General features: G+C 33.5%; 1 protein-coding gene and 1 pseudogene across 1 annotated transcript; one reads left to right on the plus strand and one right to left on the minus strand.

The window, feature by feature from the left end:
• Window positions 1-4,459: 4,459 nt before the first annotated feature.
• Window positions 4,460-5,006, plus strand: LOC113689249 (histone H2B-like; annotated as a pseudogene).
• Window positions 5,007-16,969: 11,963 nt separating this feature from the next.
• LOC113693905 (agamous-like MADS-box protein AGL61) lies at window positions 16,970-17,676 on the minus strand. The gene is made up of 2 exons (XM_027212681.1): window positions 17,421-17,676; window positions 16,970-17,352 (listed from the first exon to the last, which is right to left on the minus strand). Exons 1-2 carry the CDS (start codon window positions 17,674-17,676, stop codon window positions 16,970-16,972), a joined length of 639 nt encoding a protein of 212 aa, XP_027068482.1.
• Between the last annotated feature and the right edge of the window lie 2,917 nt (window positions 17,677-20,593).

Consider the following 20,593-nt stretch of genomic DNA (forward strand, 5'->3'; position numbering starts at 1 on the left):
TAGACCTTGTCCTGTCATCAGTCACAAAGAAAATACTTCCTTCATTCTCATCAGCTGCAACACCAGTTTCAGCAGTCTCAATATTTTTCTCACCAGGTTTTCCCTTTTGTTTCAATCTATTTTTTAATTTGAAACAATCTGCTTTAATGTGCCCTATTTTATGACAATAATTGCACTCCACATTTTTATGTCTGGATTTAGATCTAGATTTAGATCTACTACTGTCAAATTTTCTTCTCTCAGTTTTGCCCCTAACAACCAGACCTTCTGCATGGCCTCCATTAAAATTCCCAGTAATATCTCTGTCTATCTGCTCCTTAGATTTTAATGCAGATTTAATTTTTCGATACGAAATTGTTTCTTTTTCATAAATCATAGTATCGCGAAAATGTTTAAAAGATTGGGGAAGGGAACACAAAAGTAACAGGGTCTGATCCTCATCACCAATTTTCGAATCTATATTCTCCAAATCCATAATAATGGAATCAAATTTATCAAGATGTGAGAGTATAGATGTACCTTCAGTTATGCGAAGCATATACAAATTTTGCTTTAAATAAAGCCGATTCTCAACTGTGTTCTTCATGTACAAGACCTTAACTATGTCCCACATGGCCTTTGCCGAAGTCTCAGTGGCTACCTCCCGCAAAACCTCATCAGAGAGATTTAAGATAATATTGGACCTTGCCTTCTTATCCATCTCAGCAAAATTTGCTTCTGTCACATTTTCTGGCTTTTTCTCAATTCCGTGTATCGCTAGATCAACTCCGTCTTGAACCAAAATGGCCTCCATCTTGAGTTGCCACATCCCGAAATTGACATTCGTGTCGAATTTCTTGACGACAGTCTTTGTTATTGTCATTATTGTCACAAAATCCAAAGCCTCCGAAGAAGCTCTGATACCAGTTTGTTAGGTCTGGCCCCAGGAAATTGACGAAAGGATTTGTGGCAACCCCAAAAGACAAATAACAAAGCAGAAATAAGTAAAAATAGGAACATAAGAATTTACGTGGTTCGGTCAAATTGACCTACGTCCACGGGCCGAGGAGGAGCAATATTTTACTATGAAAAAGAGTGTACAAAAGATGCTTAGGAAAATGTTCCTAAACCCAAAACACCTAATACTAAAAACACAAGAGAGTCCAAAAATAATTAACTAAACAAAAGGCTTAATGACCCAAAGGTCCAAATAGCCCACTAATGCTCTCTTGATTTTGGTGTACTTAACCCCATCACAGGCCCACTATATTTATAAGCAGCTAAGGGAAAGATTCCCTTATACAAAAGCTGATGTGGGACAACGCCACATTAACAGTTTTTCCTCTTTATATTTATGCAGATGGTTTCAATTGAACACCATGATCGTACATTCTTTTCTTCAACATTGTTCAATGATTGGTCTATTCACGGTAATAGATGTGAGATTCATGGGGTTAGATGGATTGGAGTTCTCCTACATCCATGAAACTTGTTGCATTATTTCTCGAATACTTAATCTCCTTCGGTATGATATACTCAGCCTGCAAAACCGTGACACTGGAAAGCTATTTGCCTAATCAATTGGGCCTAATTCTACTCTTGCTACCTCAGGCAAGTTTGGTAAAGGTTCTGAAAGAAGAAGAAGAAAGGTCTCCTACTCATAACCACTGTTCCAATGGATGGAAAGGGACTGATTTCTAAAATCAGTCTTCACATCTAGATTTTCAACAAGTCACAAACTTACTGGGTGACTATTGATTGCGAATTCTTGTACTGATGTCCTGTTTTCACTATTTTATTAGTTATGGCCTTCACTTTTTTTCCCCCTATTTCAAGCGATTATAATGAGGAAAAACGGTAGCCATAAATTGTTGTTCTTTTTAAGTTAACTTACATACATGATGTATGAGTAAACAAGTTGCAAAAATGTCTATTTGTTTCAAGTATGACACATCTTTTTCTCATACTTACACATACTCAACTTCTTCTTTACTCCTTCAGGCATGTGGATCGTCGCAATATACATCTCTAATTGTATTTAGATTACTTGATTGGAATTTATGATGAATTATGTATCCATAATGTCACTTATGTTACTTGATTTGTAATTAGGATTGGCTCAAAGTGCGTGTAAATTGATCTATTTTGATTTCTTTCTAGCGTTGAAATTGAGTATTTCAATTTCAAATGCCTTTTTGATTAACTTCATAACTCAGGATGCATTTGATAAAATGAAGTATGAAAACTGAAACTCAAAATATGAATCTATTAAGTTATCAAATTTTTAAGTACTAAATCTGATATATTTGACTGTACATCATAGTAAATAATAAGTGAACAGCTTACGACTTATTTTAGAAGTAAATCTTGTCTAGAAAATTTAGTACTATTTAATTAATTTAGATATTCTATTTTTGGTCATCAAAAGCGTCTGAACATATTAAAATATGAATCTATTAAGTTTAAATGATGAATTGGGTTGTTAAATAGGGTCTCAATTTTACTTTTTCTATTTTGGCTTTTGCACTACAGCTGAAGAACACACAACATGGAATAGGTTAATTTTTTGTTTATAGAATTTTGTTTGTGAAATTGATGTAGATTTCAAGCATGTATAAATCATTGTAAGTGTAACTAAAAATGATTTTTAGGTTTGTATTAATCTTAGCATGGGCATTATTTTTAAGTTTCTTTACCAATACGTCCAAAACTAAATTTTTGAACAATTAATTTTTTTACAATATCTTGGGAATGTTGTATACTCACTTGCTTTTGTATTTTTCTCAATAATCTTTGTTTTTCTCATTTATTTGACTTTGAAATAAAAACTATCAAATTCAATACAAATGAAATTTTATATAGAAGTCCAATTTGATTTTAATTTTTCACTTTCTTATACATTTAAGTTGTTATGACAAAAGTTGTTTGATTTTGAGAAAATGAGAAAGCAAAATATAATTCCGCACGACCAACGGGATCGTGACTAGTAAAGTAACGAAATCACAATATTTTGAATTGATAGAATCAAAAAGCATGCTAATCTAAGGTAAAAATTGCACATTAAATCTGAGGCGAATTGGGCGAAGCAGTATTCTATAGCCATACTTAGGTCCTGTTTGATAATTCAAATAAACAGATTTAGATCTTAATATTTTCAGATGCATTTGATAACAAAATAAAAAATAGAACATCTGAATTAAATTAAATGACATTAAGTTTTTTTGGCAAAACTTAGTTCAAAAAATAAATGATAAACTATTTACTCATTGTTTAATGTGGGGATAATTTCAGAAACCTCCCCTGAGGTTTCTGACAGTTTCACTCCCCTCCCCTATTGTTTCTGAAATTCCACAAACCTCCCCTAAAACTAAATAGACAATGTCAAAATAGACCCAATCACTACAAGAAATTTGGTCATTAGCGACAATATTTCTCAGTGATGAAAAAAAATCGTCACAAAATGGGGTCCTTTAACCACAATACGGCAAGTTGTCACAATCGAGTCAAGGAAGCCAACACATCAGTGACGACCTTGCATTGTTGTCACAATTCGATTCCCGCCAGGAGTCATGAAGAGAGCGGGAACTGCAATAGTGACAACTTTCTAAAAGTCGTCAGTAATAATAGCACCTTTCTTTGACAACTTTGCTATTGTTGTCACTGATAACATTATATAGCTGTTAGTGACAACTAGTTTTATCACTGTTTGATTTTAAATATTTATTGTTTTTTGCAACTATTACTCTTAATTTTTTGTAATCATTATGTGTTCTCTAATGATTTTTAGTTGTTGTATACTTACGAGCCTCCTTATTAGTTTAATTTTCTTGTATATGTAATAACTTCATTAGAATAAAAAATAATTAAAAAATAAAAAATTCATTAGTGTAAATAAACTTGTGACTACTTAACTTAGAATGATTATTAGTTAATTTGATATGAATTTAAATAAGAGTTTTCAAATTGAATCGGTTATCGAAGTGGATAAATCATAAACTCCATAGTTAATTAACTAATACACTTTATGTATTAGTTGAATTGTGCATTTTTTTCTTATTTGAAGATAATGGATTAATAGTGAAGTTTTATAAATAGTAGTTATAATTGATATAAAGTTTTAGCACTTATAAGAACTAGTTAAATTTTATTAAAATGCTTTTCCATTTATATGAATTTAAAAAATTTTGCCACTCATACTAAAATTTTTAATCATACTAAAACTTTAAAATTGTGACACAAAAATAATGAATAAAAATGAAATCTATATTTCAAATACAATTATAAAAGACAAAATTGCACCAAATTTTCTTGTGTAAAAAGGGGGGGAATTATGATGTCCAAATCTAGTTAAAATTCAAGACAAAAACAAAGTGGCGCAATTTTAAAATTCAAGGCAAAAAAAGAGGCGCAAAATTGTCCAAGTCTCTTGTACAACGTAGATGCAAAATAATAACTTTTCTAAGTGTTGAACTCTCTCTCAGACATCTCCCCTCTCCAGTCTTTAAATCGAAGCCCGTTTTTTATCCTTCCCGTCAAAGTCTCTCTAATTTCAGCTTCAAAAGCAGCGATGGCACCAAAGGCGGAGAAGAAGCCGGCTGAGAAGAAGCTCGTGGCCGAGAAAGCCCCAGCAGCCGAGAAGGCTCCGGCAGAGAAGAAGCCAAAGGCCAGGAAGAAACTCCCGAAGGAAGGCGGAGCCACTGCCGGCGACAAAAAGAAGAAGAGAGTCAAGAGAGCAGCGAGACCTGCAAGATCTACATCTTCAAGGTGCTGAAACAAGTCCATCCCGACATCGGGATCTCCAGCAATGCCATGGGTATCATGAACAGCTTCATCAACAATATTTTCGAGAAATTGGCTCAGGAGGCTTCCAGGCTCGCCAGGTGCAATAAGAAGCCGACGATTACGTCGAGGGAGATTCAGACTACTATGAGACTTGTACTTCCCGGTGAATTGGCCAAGCACGCCGTCTCCGAAGGCACCAAGGCTGTTACCAAATTCACTAGCTCTTGAGGAAATTGAAGAGAAAACGGTTGATTTCTAGGGTTAGTTCTTTCTGTTGATTTTTAGGGAAAATTTTTTACCTAGTTATCGTGAATCCCCTAGATTAATTGTATCCTTTACTTCTTGGCCCACTTGGGAAGGACTTGCTACTTCCCAAAGATTTTTGGTACAAAATCAGCTACAGCTGGACTTGGTAGGGGGAGAATTGAATAATAATGACCAAATTAGATGAGGCAATTAGACAAGCTTTAGATGAGGCATAATAGCATACTCATTTACCTCAAAATATTTATTGCTCTGGCTGAATGATTTTTCCTCCAGAACTGCACACTTCAATTTTCTCCAAGGTTGCAACACGAAACATTCGTTCTGTTTCCAAGAGGGTAATCACTTCTATTTCTTCTTCCCGTCTCTTTTGTGCTTTGCCCGGAGTGATAACTATGGGACTATTTTTGGTTAATTGAAGGGAATTTTTTCTTTTCATTTTTGATTGTAGTTTGGATTTACTTTTCTTCTTTGTTTGGTACAATGAATCTGTTCTACTTCTAGCGTCTTAGCTCAATCTGTTTTTGTGTAACTACATCTCATAGCATTCTTAATTATTGGTAAATGCTAAAGTAATGTTCTTTAATTGTTTGTGTTAGTAAAATAGAGTTCTTTCCTGCGTTCATATATGGTTCCTTGGTGTTTCTGGTGAAGTAATGACTTGTGGGAAAAGTTCCCTTTTCTAATCTGGGTATAGATTGTATATTCCAGGTGTTATGTGTACATCAAGTTGTCACATACAATAACACTAAATACTCAGATTTGGATTGGAAGGCATTTTCTGTAAGGTTGATTCAGGAAATGAAAACTTAATGCTTCTTTTTTCTTTGTGGAAATAATTTGATGCATGGAGAATTACATCAAGTTATGTTTATCGAACGCTTAGTCCTGACAATTGGCTTGTTCAATCTGAAGTTTTCTTCTTTCACTTCCAATATTCAGTGGCTCTTTGTTTACTTTTTCTTTACTATTGCATCACAGACTCACAGTTGTATGTCTTCCTATGTTATCTAGAATCTTTTAGAGATTTGCATCTGGCCCGCATTTTCCACTGTTGACGTTAAATGAAAGGAGAGTTTGCCATAGAAGATAAAGTAGTGAAGCTGTCGAGCTTGTGTAGTTTGCTCTGCTTCTGAGAAGTTTTGATGCCTATGTGCTCTGGACTAGTGATTGACGAGTTTCAGTCAGCTTTTTGTTGCACTGATTACAGTAGCCAGTTGAATGTCAAAAGGGAGATTTAAAAAAAAACTCAGATTTGGATACTTTTCTTAACATAACTAGTTGGACTAGTCTTTGTGTTTAAACCTGAATTATGTAATTGTCTTGCTATAAAAGTGTGTACTAAGCTTTCATGCTAGGATATAAGTTGAACTTAGTGATAAGTAGGGAATAAACACGGACATCATCTCAAAAGTTTGTAATATGATCTATGAACTCTGTTTGATTTGTGGGCTTTGGTTGCACGAGTTTTAGTTACACGGGCAATGTATTCATGTGACTTTCCAGATTTTATTCTTATGAAATTTCAAAGTGATTGTCACATGGGTGAAAACAAATTTTGCATAAAAGAATACCATAAATTGACTGGTCTGTATTCTTCTAATTAGATGTCATGGCTGATTACTGTGTAGGCGAATTGTCTATAGTTATAATATGTGGATATATTGTGGTGAAAGTTTGTATTATCTTAATGGATTATGACACTGTAAGTATTTATTTGCAGTAGCATTTTTTTAATGGGTTGCAGTTCCATGGTTGATTTTGTGCATTAATTTAATTTAGTTGTATGGTTTGACAGCTTTAATTTCATAAGGATGATAAAATTCTTGCTTTTGTTTTACTCAAGTATTTTAGCATGGTGTGCTGAATACGTTTTTCAATCAAAGCTAAATTAGAGGTTCAAAGCAGTTGATTATCATGCTCTTTTCATTTCTATTGCACTTGTTTCTGAGCTTTATAATGTTATGGAACTTATCTGCTATACTTGCTATGTTACTCATTTCATTATGATTACTACACCGGTACTTGGATATGATTGTAATCATTCATACATAAATTTTTTGTCTTTACATTTGATTGTTATTACTTGATAATACATTTTCATTTTAGTAGTACTTGTACTCCGAGCATGTGTGTCCAGTCTTTGAAATTAGTGAGTTTTTGAAGCCAATCTGAAGCTTTCTTGAGTTCTAAAGTTTCAAGTGCTTTATCTCTTACTTTGCTCTTGTTCAGTCACTGTCTAGACGATACATAAAAGAAATGATTCAGCTTATTTTCTTGCAAATTTCTAAGTTCTCTTTCTTGTCTCAAGTTTTTATTATCACCTACTAATAATTGAAGTACTTCACTGCAGATATGTTGCTCATTTTAGATTTTTGGAAGATCAGCAGCCAGAGTTGCTAATTGACTCAAGAACTGTAGAGAAAATCCTATACTCAAGAAATTTTTCGACGACACATTAAAGTCATCACTGATAAGTTTTATTGACAACTTGACTAAAGTTGATGCTCGTAATGCATGGCAATAAAACTTAATAAGGTAGATTTGTACTCCAGAGTTGCTAATTGATGCTCGTAATGCATGGCAAAACCTTTTTCTGATCATACTTTTAATAAGGTAGATTTGTAATAGTACAAATCAAGTGCAATATGAATCATGGACATAATTTTCTGCCCAATTGACTTAATGAGGGCATTTATATAGATGGTTTAATTTTGGGTAGTAAGCTAATTTAAAATAACCTTTTACGGGTTGAAGAATGAACTTAATCAAGTTATTGTAGCACAGCAATTTGCAGCGAATCATTGTTTTATGTTGTCCATGGCTAATTTTTATAAGTAACAATCCTTTGTCTTCAGTAGAACAAATAGAATATAAATAAGTTATTGACATTACTAATACTTTAATAGCTAACTTTTGAGTTCATTTGGGATATTGTTCTTGTTATGACAATTCTTCACCTTCTTTATTCTTTTCCTTAATAATTTCCTACTCATTATTTGAGTTTGTGATAAGTAAATCTAAGATTTTTTTCCTTTTCAAAATGCTTGTTACTTACTATTGTTATACTACTTTATGCAGACAAATGCTACTATGTCAGATTTTTTGCAAAATTCACAGCTACTAAGTGGACTCAAGAAGGATGAAGATAAAGCTTCTTTTTTGGCTCGTGAAGTGTTTTGGATGTTTTTATGACTTTTGAGGCTCGGATGCTTTTTGTAAACTTGATTGACTTTGCATGAACAATTTGGGTTACACAGTACCACTTCTATTGTAGTATTTGTAGGATGACATTGAATTTAAACATTATTTTTTGGTCCTTTGTAGCATAATGGATGCTTTTAGCTATTAATTAGCAGGCCTTTTATGGTTCTTTTGATTTGATGAATTGTTGGATTCCTTTTTAGTATAATGGATGCTTTTAGATATTAATTAGCAGGCCTTATATGGTTCTAATTTGATGTATTGTTGGATTGGTTGCTTTTAGGACAATCGTTTGTATCAGGTTTCATAGTGACAATATATTGTTACTAATCAGATTTCTCCACTAACAACAAAAAGTTGTCACTAAATAGGGTGTATAACAAAAAGGTATATAGTGATGATAAATGTTGTCAGTAAAGAGCCATTTTTAGTGACGACTCTAAAGAGTTGTGAGTAACCAATCAATACCAACGGCAACTATGAAAAGGATTTTACTGACGACACTACTACGAGCATCATTGATAAGGTGAAATGTCGTCACTATATATGTATTTATTATTGACAAAACATATTGTCACTAATGAATAACATTTACTGACGACATTTAATGTTGTGACTGTGTACCTTTACCGACAGAGATTCACTGACGACTTTGTGACAACTAAAATGTTGTCAGTAAAACACGTTAGTGACGACTTTTACATTTTCTGTGATAATAATCAGTTGTCACTGATGACCAAATTTCTTGTAGTGAATTTAAAAATACAAACAATAAAAAATCACTAGCTGGAGAGAGAAATAAGTGTATACCACAATTGCCCTTATTATCTTGCATTAATAAGCTAATCTCATGTGAAGAAAAGGCAGGGAATTTAAGAAGAATGAAACTTGAGGGGGTGTAAGTGAGACCAATGCATTCATTAAGGTCTGAACGCAGTAGTGAACAAAATGGAAGGCAGCGGCTCTTTCTAGCAGTTAGTTCTAATGTCCATATGCAACGGCCAGTTCAGAAGGCTATTTATGAGTAAAATGCAGCAGCAAGAGATGCAACAAACAGCAACAAACAAATTAACAAACAACTGAAGTGCTTGGTATTGGATGCAACTGTAGTGCTTGGTGTTGGATGAACTGCAGCAGCAACAAACACATGCACAAATGGCCAGTTCAAGCAGTAGAGGTGAATTCTGGAATTCACACAGGAACAAACTTTTATCACATGAGGTGAATTTTGTAATTTTGAAATTCTGAAATTATCTCAATGAAGGCTGGCCTTTATGTGGAAAGAACAAATTCTGAAATTCCATGGAAAGAACAAATTTTTTTTTCATCCCACAAAATGAAGGCTAGTCTTTTGCCTGTACCTGGGAATGTTGCAAGCTTGAGGCTGCCACCTCCATTTCATGTAATCTCTATCCAACCTTCCATTAGCCTCACAATTAAAGCCTTCGTCAATGAAGGGACAAGTATTATTTCGATACAAGGGATAACTTTGGTCAAATACCCACATCCGTTGGTAACATCACATGTTAGCTCACTCCCACTACTTCTACTCATCTTGTTGTTTTCCTGCATTGGATTTATCCTGCTCAACAGTTTTTCCTCTTGATTATCAGGAACATACCCGCTGCTGTTGTTGTTGTATTATTTGGCCCTTAAGTCTTGACTGGGCAATGCTGATGTCGAATGCAGGGGACTCCCAGATGTATTTCCTGGTTTTCTAGGCACAATATTCTTGTTGGGAACAAGTGCTGAGAATTTTGTATCCGGGGCTGTAGTAGTACTAGTAGTATTGGATCTATGGATGCCATTGAAACTAGTAGTACCTACTTGTATTTGGATTTCATTAGCTGCTATTGTTGCTGTACTCGGATCACTTGCATCGTCTGAAGCCGAAATGTCCACGTTTCCACCTGTCGGGAAGAAATTGATGCTTTTTGCTGAAAGATCTCCCTGGTAAACATGAGGATCTAGAGTTTTCGAGACCACAGGAACTGGTAGGAAGGGACCGGAACTCTGCAGAGGAGTTTGGTTGAAGGGGAGATGAAGAGGAAGGGACTGTTGGCGTTGAAATGGAGGGGTAGCTTTGAGAACCCAAATGGAAAAGACGGCGAGAAAGGTTAAAGAGGAAGAGATTGTGAGAGGAAACACCAGCAATCTAGCGGGCTTCATCGAAAGACTTTTCTGCGTCTCCATTGTAGTGGGTACAAATCATTGTAAGTTTAATTAGAAAATAGTAGGATATATACCACATTAAATGGTTTGACTCTAATTTTTCATTAATTACATTAATTGTGTTTATAACTAACTTTACTAAATTTTTCCAGATAATCACGAAATATTAGCAAACTTGTGAGGGTATTTAAGTCTTTTTGGCACCAATGATGTAAGAAATGAGACCTAATAATCTAACAAGGAAGGTTTGTGGAATTTCAGAAACCAAAAGGGAGGGCAGTAAAACTGTTAGAAACCTCAAGGGAGGTTTCTGAAATTATCCCTTTAATGTGACATATACTCACATTAATTAGAAAATAGTAGGATATATACCACATTAATTGGAGTGTAGATTTAATGATTAACGATTCAGTAGCTTAATGAATTCAGATTTTAAATTTCAAACTTCAGTTTTATCAAACTTATCCTTAGTTTGTATAAAAATTGAACCAAACATTTTGAAATCCAATTAGTAAAATGGTAAACTTTGGGATAATCTTCTACTAATTGTGATAGACACATACATAGAAACATATATGAAAATACATACGCAGTCACCACACACACACAAAAACATATAATATAGTACGTACACGTTATTTTCTTGGTAACTGTAAGGTATTACAAACACACACAGAGTCATCACATACAAATTCGCTCATGCACACACACATATAGACACATGTATATTTTCATAGCAACCAAAAGGTATTACAAACACCCACACACACATACACACATGTGCCCCCACTCTGTGGCTGGACAAATAATCTTTGGGCTAAAATCACGACAAAAAATGATTGATTAATAAGTGAAAAAGAATATTACATTGGACATGTGATAAGAATAACTAGAATCTAAAACCCACTCATTTTTAGTTCTCATTTTGTCATCAATCACAAATAAAATATTTTCATCTCTCACGACTACTGCAAAACACTGCGTTCAATGGCTTGAACGTCTTCCTTACTCGATTTCTCTATTACACTTTTTTTTTATTTTCAATTTAAAACATTCAAACATAATGTACCACTTTTTGTGACAATAATTGTACTATTTATTTTTGTGTCTAGATTTAGATTTAGATTTAAATTTGCTATTGTTAAAGTTTTGTGCCTGGTCCATATCATTAATGTTCACATCTATCACTCCAATTCTACAAAAATGGAATTAAATCTATCAAGATGTAAGTATAGATATATACATTCAATCATCCAAACTACAGAGACTTTTCTTCAAATAAAATTGATTCTCTACCATCCTTTTCATATACAAAGTTCTGATCTTATTCTACATGACTTTAGCCGAAGTCTTAGTGGTGACTTCTCATAAAATCCCATTAAATTAAAGAGATTTATTACGAAAAACTATTTTCACTTTCTTATCCAACTCGCCAAAATCCTCATCATTCATCTTCTTTGGCATTTTCTTCGCTCATGGCAACTCCATATTAAACTAAATGGGCTCCAACTTAAGCTGTAGCATTTAAAAGTTGACACCGCAAAATCCTTAAGAGTTTCTAATACCAGTTTGTAATGGCCACTCCTAGAATATTTATAAAAGAGGAGAAAAGGACTCTTAGAACTTATACAAGTTTGTAAGGGATGGTCCTAAAAATTTCACAAAAGAAAAGGATACAATGGCCCTTGACATCCCACAAAGACAATAACAAAATAGAAATAAATCAAAGAGATAAACACCAGATTTGTGTGATTTGGTAAAAATACCCATCTCCATGTATAGAGGATCAAAATTTTATTATGAATAAGAAGAGTACAAAGTATTAGAATAGTAAGCGTTCATAGGCTTAAAATACTTAATAGAATAAAACACATGAATAGCCCAAAATAATGCAAACACCTTAATGACCCGATGGCTCAAATAGCTCACAAACCAAGGCTCTTGCATAAGTCTCTAATTTTCTGTACCAATATAGGAGAATACTCTTCTAACTTTCCTTGTTTGATAGGTGCAAGTCACTTCCCAACAGTATGTCCAGAAGAGTAAACCCATCCTTTAGGAGAAAACAAAACCCAAAATGACATTTGCTCTACTTTGGGTTCATTAGCCTTTTCACAGACGACGCTTTGACAGAGTTAGCTCTGGGTTGGTCTCATTTTGAACTTTTAGCATGTGGGCTTTTTGTCAAACTTTGCAGCCATGATTTATTGATGTATTGGCAATTGAGTATAGGAATATGTGAGAAATTAAAGTGATGGTTTCTTACCCTTGAGCAAAAAACTGAAGGATTTTCTTTTCATGTTAATGATTCTTTGCCTATTACAGCATTGCATATGCAAGAATCTAATTCACAATAATAATATTTATGATCACTGGTCATTTTATTTGTAACATGGCGCCAATTTTCAAACTCACTACTATTATTTTCGACCCATGGTTTAGTGTTTTTACTGGAGGTAAGCATTGAAATCGAATTCGGTAATTCAAGTATAAGAAATTAGTAATTTCGGCAATTTGTCTCTAAAATATTTTGACCTTTTTCGCGTTCTTTTGAATTCAATTTTGTCTCAATATGAATTTGGAAAGTAGTATTTTACTCTTTTCGTTGAACTAAATTTCAAAAAAAAAAAAAAAAGAACTTCTCAAAATTCAAAATTTCACAAATGAAATAGTGATTTCCATTGCAATCAACAGAGGTTTAGGACTAAGGATGACTTTGGCTCATCGAGAGTGAAATATTGAAATCTTGAAATTAATGGAGATAGTAGAGATCGTGCCAGTAGGGCGCATAGAAAAGGAGGGTCAGGAGATGAGTGATGGGTTACGGGTGTGTTAGAAATTAGATTAGAATTGGGTTGTGTGGGATGTTTCTTGCTGTTACTTATCATTATATTATATATGTATAAATTATCATTTAAATACTAAATTATAATTTTTTTATAAAAATATCGGCATTTCATTAAATCTGCACTAATGGCAAAAATTTCATCAACCACACATAGATACAAATAGATCTAAAGAAAAGATCTTAGATACTATAATATGAAAAATCGATAGAAATATTATACTGTGAAATTCTGAAAATATCAAAAGATAAAATACTTGTTGCTGCAAATTATCTATGCATGCCTCCAAACGCACTGATTGCGGCCTCCCAGATCTGCTAATGAACTTATTCGAGCCCATAGATCAAGATGAAATCTAACAAGGTAAATTTAGAAAATATCAAATTTGACAACCAAATTCGAAAAAATTAGATCTAATAAAAGAAATAGAAAAATTACAAATTAAAACTTTCACAAGGTATCCCAAGGAGGGGATATAATTCTCACCAAGAATTTCCAAGACATGAGAACCTTTCATCAGGGATCCTTAGGAGAGAAAAAACTCTCGCTCAAAAATCCTAGGAGAGACTTTATTAAAATACAAAAAAAAAACCCTAGAAAACAGGACTAGGAGGTAAGAAAACCAATTGAACTGTCTTCTACAAAAGAAATTTTCTATTTGCTAGGGAAGGAAAAGTTAGAGAAAATTAGCAGAATTTAGATATAGAGGGAGAGTGTTTATGATTCTAATTTACCGGAGATTTTACAATACCTTTTGGGTACCATACCTTATTTTTAATCTCTACCATTTGATAAACAAATAGATTATTGATCATCAGATTGTATTCAGTACAGAAAATTTGAGATAATACTGCTACATGCAATCACCACCTTAATTTTCCATATTTATACTTCAATTACTTTTAAGTAAAATTTTGACTCTATTTGGTAAGTGAATTTTTTGGATATTTGTCTAAAATTTTACTGTAATTTACTGTAAAATTTTCATGATAACTTTGGAATTTTTTTAAGTGTTTGGAAGAGGGTTGTAAAATAAATGCCTAGAAGATAGTTGTAAAATTCAGCCACTTTCCATGTGCCACTACTACCTACCCCACCAACAACTGCCGCTATACCTATCCTTGCCCTCTCTTTCACTTATACCGCCTCCCTTTTTCTTTCTCCTTTCTTGACATCGCATCTCCCACCACCCTCTTCCCTTTCCCTCTTCTCCCCATAACACTGCCATCTCTCTCCTCCGTTCTCTCCCTTTCTTTTCTCTCTCTCCCTCTTTTCTGGTATCTATGGTCTAGATCACCCTATCACTACATTTTTCCTATTTGTTATCCTTTCTCGAGAGAAGAAAGGAGGATTAGAGAGGAGGAAGAATGGAGAGGCAAGTGGTTGCAGGATGAGAAAACAAGAAGAGAGAGAGATGACGAAATAAATCTAGACCGAATCTGATCCAAATCATTATATGAGGTATCAAAATAGGAAGAAGGGGAAGGAGAATAGGGAAGAGAAGGCATAAAGAGAACAAGAAGGGGTTAAAGATAGCCCTTCGGGGTTCGGTTCCGTGGTTGTAGTCCCAATTGGGGGAGAGCCACGTCCAGGGATCGAGACCCCGGGTTTACCTGGTCGGTGATGTTGGGCAGCCTCTCCCGGCCACGCAGTGGGATTAGTTGGGTCGTACGGTAACCAGTCTACGGACCCAAATATCCACTGGATTGAAAAAAAAAAAAAAGGGGTTAGAGATAGCCGGTTTAGGGGATGAGCGGTCATAGAGGACGGTGGTAGTGCTAGGGTGTTTTTATGTATTTATGCTGAGTAATTTTTATAAAACTTTTGGGTATTGTAGGATTTTCTCGATATGTTAGTCTAGGAGGTATATTAGAAAAAATAAAGTAAAATTGCACCAATTGTCCTTGATATGTTAATGACGTGAAATTTAGTTCTTGAAAATGAAAATGGGCAATTTTAATAAAGTATTCATTTTTGGTCCCTAGTGACCTTTCCAGTCGAATTTTGGCCAATAAGGAACACATTACATAGCCAATTTATACAAGGTAAATCTAGTAATTCACTTAATTATTGACCCAATTACTCACATAATCAACTATTCCCCAGTTATTCTCAACCTAAACCATAATTTCAAAAACTTTCTTTAGTTAATAGTGGTTACTCTCTATGAGGAGGCTTTTGGTTGTGAATCCATTGTGCATTTTATTTTTTTATAGGCATGGGAACATGTCCATGCCGTTCGTTTAATTTGATTTTGATTGAGTTTTGGAAGAAGAATTGGGTCTAATTAATGAATGTAGTTTTAGGAGTTTCTAATTAGTAGTTAATTTTAACGGTGTGATGTTGGGAGAAATGTGCATCTTGCTGTAGTGCTTAATGTTTCTGCTACATACTATGGAATTAGTTACGATTCTTTCCAATTTAATATTTGTTCTAATCTATTCAAGATCTTATTTATATTCAAGAGAGCAAAAATAGAGTAAAGGTAACAATTTAACAATTAGAAAAGATCCAGAATACAAATTAGTTATGCATTCATTGGTTACATCAAGAGAACAAAACTAAGCTAGTGAATCAGATGAAGGTAACCCAATTCCAACCACAAGAACTTTTATCAATTATGCTACTAATAATCATTTACCTACCAATACTCCCTTTCAAGTTCATAATTTGTTCACTCAAAAAACTCAGGAGGAGCAAATAGTCCTTAAATTTCCGTTGAATCAAGGAATTTTTAGAAATATAAGACTGTAGTTGCAAAAGCCATATTCTGAATAGGATTTACAGAATAAGATTGTACTTTGTGTTACAACATCTAATATATACAATCCTTTTAGTTATATACACCAAATGTTTATTGAATAGCCTCTTAAACACAAGCAAAACATGGCCTAACAAAAGATTTCAAGGGGGAAGGGTTGGGTTGGGTGATATATAATGTGGGTGGGATTGTAAATAAGAGGTGTTGGGTTCAAGTCCTCCCACTTACCAAAAAAAAAAAAAACAATAAGAAGAAGAAGAAAGATTTCAGAGACAATTTGTCACACAGGAAAAATCGCATAAAGGATTTATCTCATTTCTTGAATTGTTCATCCATCTTTTGTATTTAACCTAATCCCACATATTAACCTAAAACATAGAGGCATATCTAGGAACAAGTTTCTTTTCTGAAAAACCCTTGGTTGCTAACATTCGCTTAGTTGATTTAGCATACCTAGTGTACATATTCTGATGCCTCTGATATTTACAAACTACATCATCAAAGAGACTAGCTAAAGACGAAAAGTAAGAGTGACTTGAGCAATATCCAAATGCAAACCCAAATGAATTATTTATGAAAAATGCATCTGAGTTTTGGGATCCTAAAAATCTTTGCAAAATTTTCTTATTTTTCTTATTCACGTGCATGGAAATCAAAATATTTTGTCATATGAATTCATACTTCAATTAAATACTTGTGTATCAAAATTACATGAACAAAGGGAAAAGAAATTCAGTCAATAAAACTATGACTTCACTGATGGTCTCTAAATTCAACCTTATTATAAATGTTCCCACAGAACATACAATAAAAGAAAATTCCAATCCAAACTTTTTTCTATTAACACATGATTAGGGAACCTAAACAGAAGAGCCTCGTACAAACAAACATTTAAATTGAAAGGACCTAAAGATAAAGACACACAGAATAACTAGAGAGCTGAGACCACCATCCTATATCGTTACAAAAACTTGTAAAAGCAGCTAGGTTTGTTTCCTTGAGAGATGTTGGAACCACCAGTTACAGGTGCCCTAGCATTTAAAATAGTTGTTGCAAGATGGTCAACTGCTATAGCACCAAATGGGGAAAATTCATTAGGGCCAGATGCCGAATTACTCCTTTTGGTCAAGTATTGACATATATTTGTTGCCTCAATTTGGCGCTTATGCAATTCATTCTCAATCTTCTTCTTCATGTCTTCCAGTGCCTCCTGCAACTTTTGAAGTTGCACTAAATTCAGCTCCCTAATTGGAACCTGCCACCAATACTTATGTTGGCCCTCTTTTATCCTCCGATCAAAGATTTCACCGCGTCTTCTCTCAGCTTTCAAGTGTTTTTCAATGGCTGTGAGTTCTTGTTGTGCTCGCTAATATCTTCATGATAATTGGCAACAACACAGCGATTAATGGTACCATGCATGCTGGGTGCAGGGTTTCTTCCAAGGTACTTATGAACGACAGATTCAAAAGATAAATTGCCAAAGGAGTAAGCCTTCTGTCCTCGAGAGAGCACCGCCAAAGCAATTTCTGCTTCAGTAAGTGTGCAAAGTTCACTGGCCTTTTTGAAAAGGCCATTGCGACGTTTCGAGAAGGTAACCGGTAGGTTGTTCATCATTTCCATTTTCGCTACAGGAACCTTTTGCCTACCCCTTGTCAACTTTTTCGCCATGGCTCACTATGCTGAATCACTATGGCAATATTTGAGAAAGAATGGTGTGCATTACGTGAGGCACAAGGGGCTTTTATAGAAATGTTTCTGTGCCCATTAATTCTTTCTTTCCTATTATAAAATTGCTTCATATGGCAAGAAATTAAGTCACAATCTTGGAGTCTTAATTATCTACCATTCATGGCATTTATTGTAGGATAACAAATTTCCAAACTTATCTAATCTGGTTTATGAGCAGTTTCACAATTTGTATCCATGTGTCGAGAATTGGCATTCAATTATTTTCCTACTTTGGACTGCTTGATTTAAAAATTTGAAGAATTAATTACACTAAAGCTCTTCATACTTACTTTTCACTATAATTCTACTACTCTTTTTTAAAAGATTTGTAGTTTCATCCCATATCCAAAAATTGAATATTTGATTACTAATGTCATTAATAATAAGCTGATCTCACATACTTAACATTATAAACTCATAAACAAATAAATCATAGTTGTTCAAATTGTTAAAATCCTCCTCCTATTAAGCTTACTATTTATCCATCCTAAAAATTTGAAAAAAAAAAATTCTTCCTTCCTTTAGATTTTGTTATCTCAACATTTCACCTTTGAATTCTCAAGTCCTAGTGTAGTAATTCACATGGACTTTCTAAACAAAATTTTCATGGTAAATATATATATATATATATATTTGAATTTTAGATGTGCATGTTAACTGTTAGATATACACAATAAGAACCGTTTTCGAGGACCAAATAGCTAAAATCATTACAGAAAATTTTAAACATTGGAATAACTTCAGAAACCCACCCTCTCCCAAGTTTCTCATAATATCACTCAACATCTCTGAAATTTCTAAAATCCCACCTACCTTCCTTGTCAGCTTAACAAGATTAGATATCTCCATCAAAGTCCAAGAATTGACGTCATTACTCTTATACTCTTAATAGCTATTTAACCATAAAAGGCAAAACAAAAAAGAGAATTTTAAACCAAAAAATACAGACAAAAAATAATCAAATAGTTGTCTAATATTGGTCCATATTCCATATATCTCTATATCTAAGTAGTGGTATGATAGCAAAGCTTCAAAGAGAACCACTTAGAAGGAATTTCGTAAGTAATTAACACTTAAAAAAAATTTGTGGAGTCAAGCAAATTTTTTAAGAAATATATTCTAATAGATAATGTACTTCAAGTTGTACTCAAAATTAAAATAATCTTTTCATACGTATTTGCATGTAAACCCTACTTCTAGAAAAATAATAAAGACAATATTGGAAAGATTAATCAAAAAATGATCTCATGATCAAATATCTAGAGATTACCTATGCTTTTTCTTTCTTTTTTTTTGTGAAAACAGCATCTATTATGCTAGGTAATAGTTATTGTATTTCTACAAACTTACTCGTTGTTGCATTTATATCAGTTCATTTTTCATCTTTACTTTTCAGCCTTACTTTATTTTTATTATTGTTGTAAGCTTCATAAATAGGATAACATAAGAGTAATATTAGAATTAAAATTTTACCTCTCTTGATTTCCTCCCAAAGGGCCTAAAATATTACAAAACATATCAATCCAAGGGATATAAGTGAGATTTAGAAACTTCACAGTGCTAAATGATATTATGAGAAACGTCAAAAGGGGTTTAAACATAACAGGCAATCACCCCTCAGCTATCAGGAGTGAAAAACTAAATATCAAGGAACATGTTAAGAATTTCATATCTATATTGAACATTAAACTTTATCTTTTGGGTGAGTATTTAAGAAAAATATAAATGTAGTGCCTAATTGAAAATTAGTCTATGTGATTATGTGTGATGAAATGGTGACTAGAAAACATCTTAAAATAGATTTTTTAACAAAAGTAAAAACAGAAAATGAATAGTAAAATGTAAAGTAAGCTGGCAAAAAATAATGAAACCCTATTCCTCCTTGTCCTTTTCTTTCCCTCCTTAAAGACCAACCTGAGCATCAAAAACCTTATCGCTCCATTTCTTTTCCTTTCCCTTCTATTCTCTCAAAACATATAGTGCCTTAAAATTAGAGCAGATAAGATTGTTGCTAGGTGTAATTGATTGTAAACCATATATATGCTACATATATGTGAAAAACAAATATATGTATTAACTTTATTTTTTTTACACAAAATATACATACACACATACCTACATATATATATATATATATAGACACGTGGTCATATTTTATACGTTTATGGGCTCTATATATGGATAAGAAGCTCCAACGACAATCGCAGGGTCCAGTGCACGGCCAGATTTGTCTAAGTTGAGTTTAGTCAGATCTAGACCATTCAATTTAAAAATCAAAAAAAAATTGAAATGTTATTTTTGAAAGTTTGGATTGAATGTCTCAAATCTCGTTGAGCTAACTTTAGTCAGATCTAGATCATTTGATTTAAAAATCACAAGAAAATTTTGAAATTCTAAATTGAATGGCTCAAATCGACCAAATCTTGTCGTGCAATTGGGGTACGGTTGCCAATACCTGGATCTGTCTATATATACATGTCTAGTACTAAGTACATTCTGGTACACATATGTAAAGAAAAAAAATATGTATTAGTCAGATCTAGATCATTTGATTTAAAAATCACAAGAAAATTTTGAAATTCTAAATTGAATGGCTCAAATCTGACCAAGCTCAAATCGACCAAATCTTGTCGTGCAATTGGGGTACGGTTGCCAATGCCTGGATCTGTCTATATATACATGTATAGTACTAAGTACATTCTGGTACACGTATGTAAAGAAAAAAAATATGTATTTACTTTTAGTTGCTAATAATAGTCTACACAACGAAAAGAATTATCCTTCACATCAATAAAAAGTCAGTCATTGACAGCAAGAATTAAGAATCAAGAATCAAGAAAAGTGTACCAATTAACTT

The sequence above is a fragment of the Coffea arabica genome, chromosome 1e (assembly GCF_036785885.1).
Source record: "Coffea arabica cultivar ET-39 chromosome 1e, Coffea Arabica ET-39 HiFi, whole genome shotgun sequence".
In the NCBI taxonomy this organism is placed as follows: domain Eukaryota; kingdom Viridiplantae; phylum Streptophyta; class Magnoliopsida; order Gentianales; family Rubiaceae; genus Coffea; species Coffea arabica.